The sequence below is a fragment of the Ovis aries genome, chromosome 4 (assembly GCF_016772045.2).
Source record: "Ovis aries strain OAR_USU_Benz2616 breed Rambouillet chromosome 4, ARS-UI_Ramb_v3.0, whole genome shotgun sequence".
Lineage (NCBI taxonomy): Eukaryota > Metazoa > Chordata > Mammalia > Artiodactyla > Bovidae > Ovis > Ovis aries.
This window is the reverse complement of record NC_056057.1, coordinates 67,939,416-67,959,129: the sequence shown is the minus strand read 5'-3', so window position 1 is coordinate 67,959,129 and position 19,714 is coordinate 67,939,416. Positions and strand designations below refer to the sequence as shown.

Sequence of the window (19,714 nt, the reverse complement as noted above, 5' to 3'; positions counted from 1 at the left end):
ATCTACCTCACCTCTTAGAAATTTTGTGTAGGATGCCTCAGAACACACAGGCCTTCCTACCTCTGCCTTCATTTGCCAAATAACCAGAAAACTGTGCATCAGGGAGTGACACTGTCATCCACCTAAAGCGTGCACCATCAGCAATCAGGGCAGGCGGCCCTGGACAGAGCTAGTGCAGTGTAGTGGCAGCATTCCAGTTCCGGGGACACATCTGGCAGGCAGGACAAATATCGAATAACTCTGTGACTTTTGCACGTCAGAATGGTCATTTCTGGGGCACAGAAGAGCAGGGTCTAGAAACAGGGAGACTACCCTTCTCAGAGATGCTTTCTGAACTCCCTTGGATTTACTGTTGATGTTGTCCTTCTTTTTATCCTTCTTAGAAAGCCCACTATACCAGATGTAAGAGAATAAGCTTACCCAGTCCATGCAAAATGTGTGCACCGATTCCCTATATGAGGTCCCTCTTTTCAAGACAAAATGGAACTTCACAAGTTGTTAAATAAATGCCTGGGAAGCAGATGAGCATCTAACAACTATGTTCCTTCCTTCTCTGTCAGCAAAATAGAAACCTGGGGGGACTTCCCTGGTGGTCCAGTGGTTAAGAATCCCCCTCCCAGTGCAGGGGACGCAGGTTCAATCCCTGGGCAGGGAACTAAGATCCCACATGTCATGGGGCAACTAAGCCCGTGTGCCATAATTACTGAGCTTGCACTCTAGAGCCCACATTTCACAACTAGAGAGAAATGTGCAATGAAGACCCAACATAGCCAAAATTGTTTTAAAAACATATAGGCTTGGATTTTACTTGAAAGCCTATCACTAACGGCTGCTATGGGCATATATTGAATATTTCTCTTGTTTGAACTGATGTTACTTTATTAACCAAAGTTTTGGGTAGAGGAAGGAGGGTTGCACTTTGAAGAAGAACTATTTTAAAACTGACAGTTAATTTTAAAACTTTTTACATGAAAAAAAATATACAGAACTTAAAATTTACCACTTTAACCATTTTTAGGCATACAGTTCAGTGGCATAAATACATTCACAGTTATGCAACCATCACCACCAACCATCTCCAGCGATTTTTTGAAGAATCACTTGCAAAAAAACCCACAAAACTATGATTCCGTCTTTAAAGTGCTGCCATAATACAACTGTTTACCTCCAAAAGTATACAAACAATTTCTGACCACAGGAAACCAGTTCTCCCAACTAGTACTGCACATTTCTGTTATTCCCAGGTGGACAGTAAGTAAAAGAGGGATATTCTTAGGCCACTGCATTTTGAACAACATCAAAAGTGGAGGCTTGCTTTCACTGGGTTTCGAGAGGCTGGCTGGAACAATTACCACCAGCATTCTAGCGAGGGCCTCGGGGGCCTGGGTTTCTGGAAGCAGACTAGCTGGAGAGGAGGAAAATGATGAGCTTGTTATCCGCTTTCTGGTCTCCTTCCTGGTGACCTCACCCGCGCCCAGGCCCCCACTCAGGCTCACCTCATCACTCTCCAGGACGGCACGGGCCCACTCGTGCGCCTTGTACAGCTCGTGCCGGCGGTCTGGCTTCTCCTGGAACCGAGGCTCCTTTTTGGCAGGGTCGTCGTCCCCAAAACAGGGAGACTGTGCTTTGGGGACAAGTTTTACATCATCGACAAAGATGAAAGGCTTGAATATGGACCTGGAGAGAAAGGAGAGCACTTCAGCCAAACCAGGTTCAGGGCCTGAGGACAGCAGACATTCCGGGGGTCAGCTCATGGTGGGTGGCAGGCGGGTGCCTCCCGAGAGAGAGAGCCAACTGCATATTTTAGTGATTATTTTAATAAAACTAACTGCCGACTATAAGCTGCAAGGTGCTCTATTTACAGTGAGGAGACATCGACACAGACTAGCTTTGTTCTGGGAAGGCCTTTTGAGAGCTCCTTTCAGCTCCATGAAAACACACGGTGTTTTAAGGAAAGGGTGCAATGGGCCACCGATGTGAGTCAGTCTTTCGCCACCATGGACCATGGAACAAGGCCCCCTGGAAAGGCAGCGTCTGAGACCTCATCTTTTTTTTTTTTTTGGTTCTACCTTATTTGAAAATGTTTGGAATATCTCTGACAGACTCAAGGAGGGCACAGATGAAGACAGATGACCAAAACAGAACCCCAAGGGCCCCAGAGAGGGCACGCCATAGAGAACAGAAGTCTGGTTGTGTGAGAGGGCAGCCGAGGGCATAGTAGGCGGCTGAAGCAAGAACTCTTTGATTCGGCTCTTTTGGCACAAGGGGTGCAACTTTAGGGACACGGTTTTGTATGCGAGTGCCCATGTGTGCGTGCACATGTATGCGTGTGTATACCTGTGCATACCTGGGGACACAGCAACACACCCGATGTGCACACACCCTGAAACAGCTGGGTATCTAAGAAACTGTCTTGGCATTCTAGGCCGATGGGGTCTGTGGCGAGCACAGCTGACTGAAACAGCAAGGAGAGAGCTTTACTCTCCCAGCTCTGCACCCAGAAAGAACACAGCTCGATCAAAGCAGTGTTCTGGGGGAGCATGGCACCTCTGGGCCCCGAGGGTGGCCTGTGTTCAATCACACCACGGGGGCACCTGCAAAAGCAATCAGAGAGAATGAGACAAGTGTATGGCTTCGATTGGGGTTATTCTCTGTCCTCTTAACTTAGTGCACCTTGACCCACTCTGTGCCTCCAATGGGTGAGAAGTGAGCTGGGAAGTTGAATCCCTGAACCCCGAGGTCCCTGGGCTATCCAGTGCGCCACACATTTTCACATACACAACCATCTGCAAAGCGCTGGGAACCCATGACCCTTGCACCCAAACTGTGTCCTTGGACTTGAGCATCAATATCACTCTCAGGCCCCACCCCCATCCTGCTAACTAGAACCTGCTTGTTAATGTCCCCAGGAGACTGATGACATCCAGGTCTAAGGAGCATAACCAAAGACAACAGTAACCAGCAGCGAACCCTCAGATTAGTTTCCTGAGGTTATCAAGGGAAAAGGACTCAGGTGAGAGAAAGACCGTGATCACAGCATGAAAGATCCCGCTCATGTTAATTTCATTTGAATACTGAAAGCAGCTGCACCCTAAGCTTGTGAAGTGGGTGAAAACAAGTTTAGTTGCTCAGTTGTGTCCAACTCTTTGTGACCCCATGGACGGTATCCTGTCAGGCTCCTCTGTCCATGGGATTCTCCAGGCAAGAATACTGGAGAGGGTTGCCATGCCCTTCTCCACGGAATCTTCCTGACCCAGGGATCAAACCCGAGTCTCCTGCATTACAGGCAGATTCTTTACTGTCTGAGCCGCCAGGGAGGCCACCAGGTAAAGTGGGTGGGACTGGTTAAGTGCTGGTCTCTGCAGGTGATGCAAACATATACAGGAAACTGGCTCTGCCCACCGAGAAGTATGAGGCACAGGCACATGGGCTGGGCCTAATTCCACAAGGCCACGTCCTCCCAAAATCCTTCCCTCCCTGAGAAACCAGGAGCTACCTTGTACAGAGGGAACACTCACTACCACTTGTGACTGCCTCCTGAAAACGCAGCACTTCTCTTCCTTCCTCCTGAATGTCAAGTGGGTGACTGCTGAAAGTGGAAGGAAATAATGCAAAAATTTTTAATGTCTACAGAATTTTGATCCCATGGAGTCGAATTCTCCAACTGGTCATTTAGTTGAGGGTATTTTGAGGGTTTACTGGAAGAGGGTAATGGATGGGGAAGGATAGAGGAGGTGGTGGTAAGGGAGAGTCCAGCAGAGAGATACCCAGAACTAACTGCCTCCTGGCACCTCTGGTTTCAGACAACACAGCAGCTTCACAGCAGGCAAACGTCCTACCCTTCTGGGCCTGACAGCCCTCGGGGTTTCCTGAAAAGTCAGTGCGCACACTGTCTTCTAGCAGACTAGAAGCCTCCTGCAGCCTCCTTGGCCTGCACTGAGATCTCCTGAGACCCTGCAGCCCAGAGCCTGCATAGTTCACACCTCCTCCCTAGGCCTGGCATTGCACCGAGAGGGGTCAGAGCCAGGGCTCCCATGGGCTTGAGCTTGGACTTGGCGGTGAGGCTGGGGCAGGCTCAACCATGATGAGTCAGAGGATCAGCAGTGTCCAGCAGAGCTGCTGAGCCTGGGCTGCCAAGGAGACCCCTTGGGACAGCGGTTCTCCCACTTCACATGGCCCCAGGCCACACAGCCGGTGCTCACTTCTGTATCCCATACAATCCCCCAAACGGAACCTCTCTTTTCCACCTCTCCAAAGTCCTAGTGAGAGTCAGGTTTCACAGGCAAGCCTGTCATTTAATTTTTGGAACTTGGTGCTTTACTTACTATGCGGCTCAGGACCATCCTGAAACTGGCCCCATGGGGAGAACCATGGCACCGGGTCCTCCTGAGCAACTGCCCAGGTCTGCCTGCCTCACCACAGCAGGGCCAGGAATTAGGCTGGACTCCGAATATGGGTCTGTGTCCCCTCATGACCTCTGACCAGCTGTGGGGCCCATCATTTTTCCTCTCTGTCTCTCAATGGGCTGCAATGATCTCTCCCTTTCAGCTGCTAAAGCTATTGTGCTATTTTTCTTTCTACATCATGAGGCTTATGAACCTGTGCTTTCAAGAAGTTCATGGTAAGCACAGTTGTGGTCTTCTGCACCCAGTACACAAGATAACAGCAGAGTTAAAAAAAAAAAAACAACAACAACAACAGAAAAATGTCAAAACCCCCTGCCTGATGGAACCTCAAGCCGGTCCACACTCACTGGCATGTGGAGGTTAGTTTAACATTAGTGAGAGAGTGTCTGGTGGCATGTGTAAGACAAGAGGGACTATATGTTTATCCCTCCCATCCATCCACATTAACTTTAAAAATAAGTAAGTTAATAATATGATGAGGTTTCTGTAATATTCTAAAGCAGCCAAAGTCCTCCAATCTTTTTTCCAAAGTCTATAAGGAACTCAGCATCCTCAGCTGCTAAAAACATGAAGTATGTATTCGTCAGGTGGTTGTGCTCACTTGGCCGTGTCAACTCTTAGCGACCCCATGAACTGTAGCCCGCCAGGCTCCTCTGTCCATGGGATTTTCCAGGTTAAGAATACTGGAGTGGGTTGCCATTTCTCCTCCAAGGGATCTTTCTGACCCAAAGACTGAACCTGAGGCTCCTGCACTGGCAGCTGGATTATTTTACCGTCAAATGGTTAAAGGGAGATTCTTTTTTGAGACTGAATAAATAAAATTATTGCCATAATAAACTGCAATAATATACCAGAATGTGGAAATTCTCTATAATTCCAACCTGATCACTTATGTCTATAGATCCAGAGAAGGGCAACATGGAAAACTCAGTGGTTTCCAAATGTTTTGATTTCTTACCGAACATTACAGAAAATGACATTACAAATACAAGTAGGTGAGAAGATACTCTGACATTTTCCCAAAAGTGAACCTCAGATGGTAGCTTCTTAAATGACACTTGAATGAATGTATGTTCCGAGAGATGAAATGACTGATCGAGGCCAAATATCCAGCCAGCGGCAAAGCTGAACTGCCGTGTGGGTCATGACAACCCCTCCCGGCACACCCAGCCACGGTGGGGCCTAGTTCATCACTCATACTGAACACCCCGAGAGCGGTTCATGGCTGACTCTGACACAGACCTCTAGTATGACTGGCCAGCTCACATTTCTTACTTAAAACATGGCTGTGTTCTTACCAATGATGCAGAAACTCCCAGAGTGATGGGCTTAACTTCTGCCCCAGAGTCCCTGGTGGATCTGCTCGCACAAAAACAGCAGCACAAAGGGCCCTGCTTGGATGAATCTGCTAAACTTTAAACCAATCTGATATGGGCCTGGAAGAACCAGTTTCCCTCAATTTCATGTGTCCCTCTGAATGGTTCATCCATGGGTCATCCCTGCTTGGCTGTGGATCACTTAAATCACATACATAGCTAAAGCCACTGGCTAAGAGCAGAACCTATCTGTGAAGGGCGTTTCCACTTGGGGAAAGAAAACTAGTACTTCTGGAGCCTGGGACACCCTTTGGACTGGATCCAGATACCCTGCGAGGTTGTGAAAAGTCAAAAACCGTGGGGTGGGAGAGAGCAAAAAGATACTGTTGCGAGAGTTAGGAATGAAATCAAAGGGAGGGCTATTTTACACAAGGTCGTCAGCTGGGTGTCGTCCATGCAGGCTGCGGCCCTGTATTTATATAAACCACAGTGTCTATAACATTATCTCCAATAATGAAAAGGTTCCACTTGTCACTGACATTTGAATTAACCAGATGAGACAGTCTCAACTGATGCAACGCAGACTCTCAAGCCTAGTACCTGGGAGAAGAGGAAGCAAACACCACACACACACACACACACACACACACACACACACACACCCCCCGTATCCCTTGCATCACACACACACACACACGCGTATCCCTTGCATCACACACACACACACACACACACACACCCCGTATCCCTTGCATCACACACACACACACACACACACCCCGTATCCCTTGCATCACACACACACACACACACACACACACACCCGTATCCCTTGCATCACACACACACCCCGTATCCCTTGCATCACACACACACACACACACGTATCCCTTGCATCACACACACACACACACACACCCCGTATCCCTTGCATCACACACACACACACACACACACACCCCGTATCCCTTGCATCACACACACACACACACACACACACGTATCCCTTGCATCACACACACACACACACACCCGTATCCCTTGCATCACACACACACACACACACACACACCCCGTATCCCTTGCATCACACACACACACACACGCGTATCCCTTGCATCACACACACACACCACACACATACCCGTATCCCTTGCATCACACCCACACACACACACACACACACACCCCGTATCCCTTGCATCACACACACACACACACGCGTATCCCTTGCATCACACACACACACCACACACATACCCGTATCCCTTGCATCACACCCACACACGCACGCACGCACGCACACACACACACACGCACACACACCCGGTATCCCTTGCATCTCTCCAGTTCCCTGCCATAAAGTGGGTCAAAGACCCTCTTTTCCTAGAACTTCCTCCCTATTTTCTGTTTTCCAGGCTGAATTACATGGCCTAATGCAATTAAAGGAATGGGTTGGTAAACAGCCTTCTAATATTTAAAATGGAAATACTTTTAATTCTTTCCTCCACTTGGTTTATCCTCCTGTATCTTGAATATTTGTGTTTTCTCAGATGTGAGAGCTTCTAAGTAGTGGAAGCAATAAGCCCTAATTCATAGTGTCTGCTGACTTCCACAGTGTAAACACACTCACTGGGGCCCCTCTCAAGCTACCCATGTGACATTACTGAACACAGGGTTGGGCAGACATGACATCATCAGCTCTCACAAACTCCAACACAGCAATGGATCCTGGAAATTACACTGTCTCAAAATGCAAAGCTACCTCTCTGCTCTTTCCCTTCCTAATCCTTGATACCGATGAAGCTTTAACAGATACTGGCTTCCACGAAGCAAATGGTTAGAACTGGTGCACTAGAGCCAATCAGTGTCGCTATATGGATGATTGAGGCACTAGCTGACTCATCAGAATATATCACATGATGGAACTTGCCTACTCAATAAAATTAAAGTTCTTCATCTCCCTCTATCTCTCAAACTCTGGCTTTTGTATCTGCTTCCAACTCTCAAACTTACATAATACCTGGTACAAATCAGGAGGGAGAGAAAGGAGGTAAGGAGGAAGAAAAAAGGGGACTATGAGAACAAGCTATTTTGAGAAAAGGATCTATAATTAATATAGTGAGCAAAGAGCCAAGAAGTGCTGAAGCAGACAGAACAACAGTACGATCATGTTCATCGGTTTCTAACATTAATTGGTAGGATAAATAACAGTCTTCTTTGAGCATAATCTTCTGCAAGGCCACAGCTCTGAAACTATTTCCTGCAAACATCTCTCTGTTTGTAGCATTAGCAGAAGCCGGCTAAAATTTCCCTAATTTTATTACCTAAAACCCAAGAGTAGGTAATTATGCTCCCTGCTGACAAAATATAAAATAGTGAGGATGCCCAATTACAAAGAAACATTGAAATGTTGAATAGCAGAAAAAAATTTTATGACATTTCTGTAGTCACAGTAGGCAATGTAGTTCATTTAACCATAGATGATAAAAATGAATGTCTTCCAGGAAGCCCTTAATAGCCTTTAAGGTCTTTTCAATTAATTTAGCCATGAATAATTTTCTTTTAAAATTACTTGAAATTTTTACTTTTAAATATTAGAAAGCTATTTTTCAGCACATTTTTAGAATTGCACTGGGCTGTGTCCTATAGCCTAGGAATCAGAATTACTTTATCTTCACATCCGGGCACCACAAAGCTCTCTTCTAAGCACAGCTGGAGCAGGTGTCTGAGAAGTCAGGAACCAAGGGGGCTGTTGTGGTCGCTCTTCAGCTCAACCCGCTCCTTCAAAGGCTCCTTTCCCGGAAGAACAATGTCTAAAGACCTTGACAGGATGTTCCAGACAGACTCTGAAAGCCTATACGTATCCCTGTGGGCCAGCACAGAGTGCTCACAAAAGCCACCAGCAAGCAAGGTCAGCATCCACACGGGAGAGGAAGGACGAGCCCCAGATCTGATCGACCGAAAAGGGGGGTGGGAGTGGGATCACAGAACCAGGCATTCCTAACGGGGAGATCAAATTAAGAGAAAGAGTCAAACAAGAGGCGTGTCCTGAGAGGCTGCCTGGAATACTGCTGAGTGGGTGAGGCTCCTGGCTAGAGGCCAGCAGAGGGCCCACGCTGGGCTTGGGAGGTACTGGGGGAGTGGGGAGACGGATGGAAACTCAAACATAAAAGGATGCACAGCTGCAAGGGGCGCCGTGCTGGCTCATGCCTCTGTGCCTTGGCACATGCTGTTCCCTCCCACCCAGAAGGTCATTCCTGCTTTCAGCACCTAACAAACCCCTCCTCTCACGACACCAGTGCTCAAGAGTTCTTCCTCTGTGAAGTTTCGCCTTCACTGCCTTCTTTGTGCCACCTCTTATCTTGTAAACAGTTAGTCTCTAGCACGCAATAAGCATAATATTTGGTACACAGCAGGTACCTAACAAGTGCTTACTGAATGAATAAATGAGTGAATGAAAGACTAAGGACAGTTTATACAGGATTTAATAGGTCCTGCTAGAAAGATCTACTTATATTGGGACAGGGAGGCCAAAGAGTCAGGGAAGGTACTTGGCTTCTCCCCTGAGTCATCTAAGACACAGTCCCTAGCTGGGCACTGCCATTGCCTGTATTCCTGAAACAAGAAGAGGAGAGTTAAGTATTTTCAGCTGGAAAGGGAATGAAATCAAACAGCTACAGATTGCCGGGTAGCAGAGTCAAAGGTTTGACACCCGATACTCAAATGATGATCAGCCAATGGAACATGTGAAAAGTACCAGAGATCCTGCTGGAATGGGCAGTCTTCTAGAGCCTGAGGAATCAGACTTAGGAATCAGACTTACTGGACAGACTCCTAAGCCCACCTTAAAATTCCTGACACAAAAGGTTTGGGTTAAGACATCTGTAGTTTTCAAAAACTCCCCTCAAGTGATTCTGATCGTTTAGAAGTCACGATGGTTGTGTCTAAGTTACCAATGGCATGATCTTGGCGTGCAGGACTGAAAGTTACTGAGAAGGGCTGCTGTCTGCCAGGCAGACCAGAGATAGTCTAAAATAATAGCTAAACCTGTTATGCATTTACTTGGATTATCTCATTTAATCCTCCCAACAAGCATAAAAAAGTACAGTCTGGGATTATGCCCACTGTATAGGACAGGCACAAGCTTAGAGAGGTTAAGGGACTTACTGGCTATTAATACTAAGTGACGGAGGTGGGATTCAACTTCAAGTGGTTTATTCTAGAGGCCACAAGCCCTTTGCTGAGGTGTGTGGGCAGGAAGCAATGCCCTAAAACACAGTGTCTTAGAGAAGAGGCCAGTGCCCTTGAAGTGGCTGCAATGTACCTTGTCTCTGGGCCATTTTGTTCTCTAACTCACAGCAACGGGTGCTTCTGATCAATCCTGAGCTTTCCTGTTATCTCTTCTGTCTCACTGAGTTTTATTTATCTTTGCATCACATATACAGCACACAATGCCTGGCCCATAATGTATATTAATAAATGTTGAATTTAAAACAATTTGCCTCCATGATTGTGATGAACACTACGTGATAAAAGCCAAGAACTTCCCTTTTCACAGCTCTTGTACGGCACTGGTCATGGTGATACTGAAAAATGTGACTATATAGGGAAGGGCAGGAACTCAGGGTGTGATTACTGGATGAGCTCTCAGGGGAAGCACACACTTGCCAGCTGTGTGACTATGTCTCGGACAAACCTGGAAGGATCTGGGGTCCCGGTGAAGTAGTGGACGCATGGCGAGCTTCTGCTCTGAGGCAGGACCGACACGATGCTGGCTGTGGTGAGGAAAGACTCAGAATCCACGCAGACTCCACTGGCTTTGTCCCGTAGGACATCAATCATGGTCTGCACAGTGATGCTTTCTGCAAAGAAAAAAGAGAGGGAGGAGGCAAGCGGCTAACCAAAATCCATTAGTTATTTCCTTTTTGAGTAACAGAACCTCTGAAATTACAGCTGGGAACAGAAGAGCCCTACTTTAGGTGTGGTCACAGGATAGATCTTGACCAATGAGAGGTAAGCAGAAATGATGTGTGCAACTCGCCCATCACATCCATAAAAAGGAATGCTTGCCCTTCATTCTTCTCCCTCCTTTCCTGCTGGCTGGGAGATGCCAGTGAGTGGACCATGAAAGCAAGTCACATGTTGAGGTAAAGCAACCCACCCACCCTGGACTGTCTATATACATTTGGACTAGGAGAGAGAAATAAAGGTGCATTTTTTTAAACCACATTATTTTGGGGTCTTTTTGTTACAGCACTTAGCAATTCCTCAACTAGTACCATATGCAACAGAATGATATTCATAAGTATACAATCTATGCAGAGCACCAAGCGAGCTCTCTGGTATAATCCTGCTGGTTAGAGTTATTATATCTAGGGAATGACCTCTCCACAGTGGGAAATACACACAGAGACGTCTTTCAAATATTGAGAACCATAAGGATTATTGGCTCTGACTTCAGATAAACAGACTAACAAATCTTTCCCTACATAGAATTCTGGTTCTTCACTTTCTCCCTCTGTTGGTAATTCATTAAAATGGTATTTTTTCAATCTGTATTCATAAAGATAAAATCAAAGCAACACATGGGGAAAAGGTACCTTAAACTTTGCTACCACAACTCATATCCTCTTTGTAAATATCTCCATGGATAATAATACATTGCACCTAAAAATATTAACGACAAGTCCCCATGTTCTTCAACTATCCAGGGTTCAAACTTCCTCCCTGTCTCATAAATGAATCTATTGATTTAAACCAGGATCTGACAGATGGATAATGTCTCTTAAAACTCTTTTAACCACTGCCTCTCATTTTCCCCCCTTGCATTTTATTTGCTCGGCCATTTCTCCTGAGTCTCCCATACTCTGGACTTTTTAAGCTGCACTTTGCAGATGGTGTTATTAATATTCTCCTCCATCCTCTGAATTTCTGGCAAACTAGTAGCTAGATCCAGAAGCTGCATCAGGTCAATGTTTGATATTTTAGGCAGGACTACTTTACAATTGGTATTATGTATTATACTTTCACCAAGTTAGATTTTTTCAATTAAAAACTGTAGTTTTTTATAAGATTCTCATTTCTAAACACTTTCTTACCTTTCTACCCAGAATATATTAATAAAGTTTATAGCAAAAGTCCTAAAGTGTTCTTCTAGATTAAGAGTCAGCCAATTTTTTCTTTAAGAACCAGACAGGAAACAGTTTAGCCTTACGGGTCCTAGAGGGCTTCCCAGATGGCTCAGTGGTAAAGAATCTGCCTGCCAGTGCAGGAGACTCATGAGACGCGTGCTCAATCCCTTGGCCAGGAAGATCCCCTAGAAGACGAAATGGTAACCCCACTCCAGTATTCTTGCCTGGAGAATCCCATGGACAGAGGAGCCTGCCAGGCTACAGTCCATGGGGTCGCAAAGAGCTGGACATGACTGAGCACAGACACATATACACACAAAGACATGGGCCCTATAATCTCTGCTGGACTTGTCGCAACTGCTCAACTCTGCCACACGGCATGGAAGTGGTCATAAACAACAGGAAAATAAACAGGTGTGGCTGTGTTCCAGGGAAATTTTATTTACAAAACAGGCATCTTAAAAAAAAAAACAAAAAACAGGCATCTACCAACAGGTCAACTCCTATTCTAAATCACCAAAGGCTTGACTCACAAAACACATGTCTCACCAGCAAATATAAAATGTGGTTTATAGGGAAGGGTCTTCCACTCAGGCACAAAAGTAACAAGCTACCAGTCACCACATTTACCTAAAAATGGATTCTGGCTAAGTCAATATCGGGTGGGAAATAGAGGGCTCATGAAAGGAATTCAACAATTTGACTCAACAAGTGTTCATGGAACAAAGAGCCATAACAGGCATCACAAGGGGATCCTAAGGTGAATAAAAGATAGCACCCCTGATGGCAAGACTCAGCAGGCAAATGAAACAGGAAGATATACAGAGGAGTTACATCAAATGTACAAATGCTGAGGTATAAGCAAGGCTGCACTAAGTGTTTCAAAGACAAGCATAGTGACATCAGCATTTAAAGGAGAAATGGGAGCAGGAAACATCCATGGATAAAAAAGCGTCATGTGAAAATAAATACAAGTTGTGGTCATATGACTGCACAGCAAGGACTTTAGCACAAGTCAGTTTCTGTATACAGGACAAGGTCTGTTCTCCACTTTTCCTCTTTGCTTATTCTCCTAAGTTCAAACAAGGTCTCTGAAACAGCTGCAAGACAAACGGTATGCGAGAGAGAACTGTAAGGAACACCCCAACTCACCTTCTTGCTTTTCTAAGGTGTCTCTGCCTGAACAGCAGGTTAGATGGTCATCAGATGGAGAAAAAACTTCAGAGAAATTAAACTCATCTTCTCCCGTCCACCAACCTTGACTCTGAGCATAACTCCTGAGTTCCGGATGCTCTGCGTCGATTTTAGTCGTGAGCGAAAGCTGATTGCAAATACACTTGACTCCCTCTGTAAAGTGTACAAAGTCCAGCTATTTAGAAATAGACTTATAAAGACTTTATCAAGAAATGGACATTACAGGGCAGCTCTCCCCTGCAACTTGACTCTAACTATATGGAGGAATCAATTCCATTTCTGAAGAGAGAAACATAAGGTCCTTGGTCTTCTTTTAAGATCTCCTAGAAGGTCTGAGCTTCTTGCCTGGAGAATCCCAGGGATAGCAGAGCCTGGTGGGCTGCTATGGGGTCGCACAGAGCCGGACACGACTGATGCGACTTAGCAGCAGCAGGTTTGAGCAGCCCTGACACATTTTATCACGTTTTCAATGAGCGAGTCACTTGACCTGACAAACTAAACCCCAAGCATTTACTACCCACGAGAAAAGTGAAACGTTCTTTGAAAGAGGCTCTGTGCTGCTAACAAGACTCACGAATGTCACAGCTCCGGACATTTCTCCTCACCAGGTTAGTCTCGCTTAACTACTACCCTCTGCTCAAATCTCTCTCTCTATATATATATATTTTTAATTTTAAAATATGGTACTTCTTCATTCAGATTTTTTCAGGCCCCAACATTTAGAAAAACACAGTGACCCTGATAATGAATTATTTATTTATTTAGGCCACACTGTGAGGCTTATAGGATCTTAGTAACCTAACCCGGGACTGAACCTAGGTACCTGGCGATGACAGAATGGAGTCCCAACCACTGGACTACCAGGGAATTCCCGATAATGAATTGTTTTAAAATAATGCCATGTACGTGCAAATGTGTGTGCATCTGGGTGCCCAGAAACGAGGAGCACGTTAGAGCCTGCGGATGTAGCACTGAGAGGGTCTTAAGTCCAGGCACCATGGCCTTAGCTCTTCCTGGCCTTGAAACTCCCCACCAGCCACCCCCACTCACCTGTGATTTTCTCTGCAGCCCAGTACTTCCCTACAGTCTCCAGCACCCAGGCCTCCTCACGGTCCACGATCAGATATGCACTTTGGAAGCTGTGGCAGGAGTTTGCATCTTCATAATAATTCCCACCCTGTCCATGTTCTTCCAACAAGGCGATGATGACGTCTAAGGCTTCTTTAGCTGTTGCCCCTCTCTCTAAACCAAGCCTGAAGAAAGAGGACCAGAAGCACACCTCTGTCATTTCATATCACCTCATTATTAGCACAGGCATCAAAGGCTGGGACCAAGCTGAGTGATGAAGAATGCCGACGTGCATAACTACGTTAAATACTCAGGCTGATACACAAACAGATAAACAGCATCTGAACTCACTATACAGAGCAGACATTCCATTCAGAATCATGGGGGCATTTTCTGTCTTTGGCCACGCCCTTTCCACACAGTCAGGAGCCCAGTGGCTTCTCTCTCTTGAAAGGAAGCTTGGCTGTTTCTCTTTTTCTATTTTCTAACTCTGATTCCCTTGAAGCTGGCCAGCTTCGTAGAAGACCTTAACAAGAGAATCTCTCTGTGGCTTGTTCTCCCTCCTGCCTCTGGGCAAAAGGAAACCTCTGCCCAGTCCAGCCCTGACCTCTAGGATTCTATACCAGGTATTCGGGTTAGTAATAGAAGTGCTCTGTAGCTAGCCACTGTCCTCTGTGAATGTAATTCACCCACCATCTCCTTAGGAATGGGCGGCTGGTTAGGACAAGACTAGTCCTTTTTCTATATAGAGCCCACCTCCACTGGTGTGACTTACAGCTTCAGTCATTCAAAAGGACAAACTTCTTCCAAAGTGAAACAGCCATCTTCTCCCAGCCCTTCCAATGAAGAGACTCCTTAAAGAGACCACAGAGACCGCCCCCTCTACGGAACTTGAGCCTGTATGCTTGCATGCTAAGTCACTTCAGTCGTGTCTGACTCTTTGTGACCCCAGGGACTGTAGCCCCCAGGTCCCTCTGTCCATGGGATTCTCCAGGCAAGAATACTAGAGTGGGCTGCCATTCCCTCCTCCAGGGGATCTTCCCACAGGGATGGAACCCACACATCTTATGTCTCCTGCATTGGCAGGCAAGTTCTTACCACTAGCGCCACCTGGGAAGCCGTGTAACTTGAGCAAGTTATATCATATATTTGAACTTCGGTTTTATGTCACCAGTAAAATAAGCACCTACGTCACTGAGTACTAGGAAGATGGGTTTTATGAGATAATGAACATGAAAATACATGGCATTGGCACCAGGGACCAAGTAGGTGATCAGCAAGTTTTCAGACACAGCAGACTGTGACAGAAAAACAAATGACTCAGAGATAAAGGGACCTCATTTCTAATTCTGCCTCTGTTATCCACCAGGAGTCACCTTTTCAAACCTTTACTGTCTTGTCTGTAAAGTGAAAAACAGTACTGTTTCCCTCTCAGGCTGATTTGAAAGAGAATGGCACGTAATGGGTGCTCAGTAAATTTCTTTTTATTCATCTCTTCATTCAAATTGTAATGTTGGTGACAGAAGCATGGAGTCTCAGAACAGAGGCAATGGAACCCTACTAAGATGGCAGCAGAGGCCAGTTCTGGGTGAGTTTTCAACTTAAGATGCAATTACTATTAAAATTCACCCAGTTTGATTCTTCCTGAAGGGACAATGCACTGTGCTGCCAGGGAGACGAAGAGATAATGGGACTCCATGATCCGGATTTACCTTTGCAACAGGCTTATTTTCAGAGATAATTACATACCAATTCATTTGGCATTTCTCAATTTAAGCTTACTTAGGAAGCCTTGATGACAAGGCAATGCTTTGAGAAGTTGAAGCCTCAGGGGAGTCATATAAGAAAAAATTCATTAGAAGATGGAAGTAGTGGACTCTTCTGTTGGTCCGTGTCATCTTCTCCAAAAGGAGTAGAAGACATAAGCACTCACCTCACCTCGAAGGTCCAGAGCGAACAAGTGTGTGGCAAGTACCTCTCACAGCCAAGAGCTGGCCACACAGGAGGGCCGCTTCCTGCTTTCCACAGGTCCCTGGTGGCTCCTGGTCATTCTAGGCAGCATGCACCCAGGGCCTCTGCAGGGCCCCACTTACCCGTGCAAACAAGCACTGGGAGGAGCCTGTGAATACCCAGCCAGGGACAGCAAGGTCACCTTTGGCAGCTGTGACTTCTCTTTCACAGGTTTTCTTTTAAAGATTTAGAAACAAAAAGTGTTTTTTGAAGTGGACTATTTTTAGTCTTTGTTGAATTTGTTACAGCATTGCTTTTGCTTTTTGTTTTGTTTTTTGGGTTTTTTGGGGGCCCCAAGGCATGTGGGATCGTAGCTCCCTAACTAGGGATGGAACCGTGGCCCCTGCACTGGAAGGCAAAGTCCTAACCACTGGACCACCAGAAAGGCCCTCTTTTGCAGTTTCTAACTTACTCTCCTCCTGCTCTGCCCGTTTGCACCCCACACTGACTTTGGTGCCTTCTGCAGTGTCTGCAGGAGGGCCTCTGCACTCATCCACAGACATGATTCTGATTAAACCCCTCATGCCAGGACCATGGGGAAAAGATCCCCATTTGTCCCACCTGACCATTCCCAGGTGGTCTCCCTGCCATGGGCCGAGAATAGGACCACTGGCAAAGCTGCAGATGACAGAGGGTCGCATCCTCTCCACCTGAGATCCAGAGGTGCATCTGTACCTCTGGATCCAGGCCCACAAGTCACCACCATCAAGAGGCCTATTTTAAAGCCTTTCCCAACATTTCCCCTCCTAGATGAGGTGCATTCATGTGATGCCAAATGAAAACAGGGACTTTCTGGCCTCCACGCCTACTTTCACTTTGGCTGCTATACCTCCTACATGGGCTTGACTGGAGCGGGAAAAGGACTGAAATTAACTGCGCCAACAGTTAACTATCAATCAACTGTTAAGAGTCTTGCTCTGACATTTACCTTTAGCATAACTCAAATCCTTCAGAAATGTGCGCCTGGTCAGATTATTCTGGGTCTTGGAGTTAGATGCTCCCAAATTCAAATCCTTATTTTTTATGGAAAAATTCTGGCGGAAATGCTTATTTGGGGCCAATGACTTTCTCACCAGTATGTCGAACTCACTGTGTCCTTTCTGGAAAGGTGAACACAGCTCACCAAGGAAGATGAGCACCCTCCACACTCCCCTGCTGCAAGCTCCTATGTTTAGGAACACTGCTCGCTTGTCTTCTTGATCCCTATGCTTCCACTGATTAGGAAAACCCCTGTGCCATTGTATCCCAATTAAGGTACAACATGGAGCTTCCCAGGTGGCACAGTGGTGAAGAAGCCACCCGGCAACGCAGGAGACTCAAGAGATGCGGGTTCCATCCCTTGGTCGGGAAGATCCCCTGGAGTAGGAAATGGCAACCCGCTCCAGTATCCTTACCTGGGAAATTCCATGGACAGAGAAGCCTGGCGGGCGGCAGTCCATGGGGTTGCAAAGAGTCAGACACGACCGAGCACACACATGCAAGTTATAATCAGATTTCCTGTAAACATACAATCACTGCCCTAGAGAAAGTCATAAAAATAAGTCAATCCCCCTCCCCTTTTAGGAATGAGCCTATACAGATGCAGAGGCAAATAACCTTTCTTATTCCCCACAAATCAAGGGGTCTGCAAGGCCTCACTGTTTTTTTGTTATCAAAAAGTTCCCAGCTTCTAGCCAGAGGGATGAAAGCGGGAGGGGGAAAAGTGGATGTTAAAGGCTGCACTGATTTAGAAGAAAGGTGCGTGAAACCTCTGGACTGGCCTCCATCTCCTGGTATCCAGAGCTTCCTGGCTCCTGGAGAGAAGTAACCTGCACTCTAGTACGGAGGCAGCCTCCCTGAGGGGGCAGGCACCGGACACCAGGCTCTGTGGAAGCCTCAGGCAAGTCCCTTAATCTCCCGCAGCCTCAGTTTCCTGTCTACCAAACAGAAGTAGCCACACCCACTTCACCAGATGGTGGTGAGAGTTAAATATTCTCTGCAAAACTCATTACCCAATAGTGTTTGGGAAATAGTAACTCTTATTTCCACAGGTTCTTTCCTCCATAGACACTGGTTAGTGTGTGTGCTCAGTCATATCCAACTCTTTGCAACCCCAAGGACTGTAGCCCACCAGGCTCCTCTATCCAGGGGATTCTCCAGGCAATAATGGGGTAGGTTGTCATTTCCTACTCCAGAGGATCCTCCCTGAACCCAGAAATCGAACCTGTGTCTCCTGCACTGGCAGGCGGGCTCTTTACGCTGCGCCACCTAAAAAGAGCAAAGCCAACACTGGCTGAACCTCCCTGCAAATCACCAGTGAGTCCTCACACTCACCAAAAACACCAGGAAGAACTGTCTTATATAAGAGATTCAAACCACCTTTTTACCGCACTGCTCTCTGGTGTCTGTTTCTGCCCTGCTTCTGACTTAAATAAACTGTTTCCTTGTGTGCTCTTCCATACCTTGTGCTGTGTCTCTAATAATAAACTCTGCAGCTGTTTTACAGTTTTTGTCAGGAAGATTCCCCTAGAGGAGGAAATGGCAACCCACTCCATTATTTTTATTTGGAAAATCTGGGCAGAGGAGCCTGGTGGGGTCCATGAGGTCATAGAGTTGGACATGACTGAGCATGCACGCACTCCCGCCCCTAAGTCCCTCTGAAAACATGTGGAGCTACCGCACCCATCGGCTGGGAGGCACTTAGACGTTGATCTAGGAGGCCTTCTGGCTCAGGGGTCACTTTTAGGATTCAGTTGGTATGGAATGGCCCCTCAGTATCTGACTGTGTGTGACTGAACTGATCATGGCTGATGTAAAGCTGAGACCCTGAACTCACAAAGAGCCATTCAAGGTGCAGATAGCACAGCAGGGCCCTCTTCACCCACCTGTCTTTGTATTGTAATAGCTGGTCATGGGTGGCCAGGAAAGGAGTTGAAGCTAAATGACTACAATTAAACTTACCCTGTCATCTACTCCCAACATGTGTTACTGTCCCAGACCTTGGTAACTATCACAACCTCAATTACGTTCTAAATATATCTTCTCTGTCTACATCCCTGGGCCTTGTAGACCCAGGTGAAATGCATCTCCTTGAAGCATTGCTAAACGGATGCAGCCCATTATCATCTCTGAACATCCAGCAGCGTTTGCTGAGAGCCTGGGATTCTGTGCCATTCATGTGGCTAAAAATCTCCAATTGCCTTAAGACACATTTCTCCTCCTGTCATCTTAAACTGGTCTAAAATCTTGCATTGCTCAATTTTCTGTCCTCTCCCTGCAAACAGACTAAGATCTCTTTGAAGTGTCTGAGCTTCTTTATGTGCCTTCAGAGTCTAACACAAAGCACATATTCAATAACTCTGGTTGTCTTACAGGTTAATGAACTTGAAAAGATACGTCAGAAGCATTGAAGAAAGGAAAAAACCATTCTCTTCTGTCATCCCTTAGAAATCAACTGTTCAAATGGTGATATTTCCCAGTTCCATTAATCCCCTCCATGAAGACAATGATAACTCAAAATGCAAGGTTACAAATGAGACATAAAAGGGGCATTATTTTCCACTGCTAACTCTTCATTTTCAGGATTTCTCTTAAACAGGGAGGTAAA

At 46.2% G+C, this 19,714-nt stretch overlaps 1 protein-coding gene across 4 annotated transcripts in view; it reads right to left on the bottom strand.

The window, feature by feature from the left end:
- The window catches only part of SCRN1 (secernin 1), a 65,527-nt gene that overhangs the window by 5,028 nt on the left and 40,785 nt on the right, over positions 1–19,714 (bottom strand). For all 4 annotated transcript variants that reach the window (XM_004007933.5, XM_027968645.2, XM_042248634.2 and 1 more), the window contains exons 4-7: positions 14,101–14,303; positions 13,009–13,203; positions 10,422–10,587; positions 1,497–1,677 (exon numbers count right to left, since the gene is read on the bottom strand). In XM_004007933.5, coding sequence (XP_004007982.3) covers positions 1,497–1,677; positions 10,422–10,587; positions 13,009–13,203; positions 14,101–14,303 — 745 coding nt within the window. The remainder of the gene's footprint in view (positions 1–1,496; positions 1,678–10,421; positions 10,588–13,008; positions 13,204–14,100; positions 14,304–19,714) is intronic.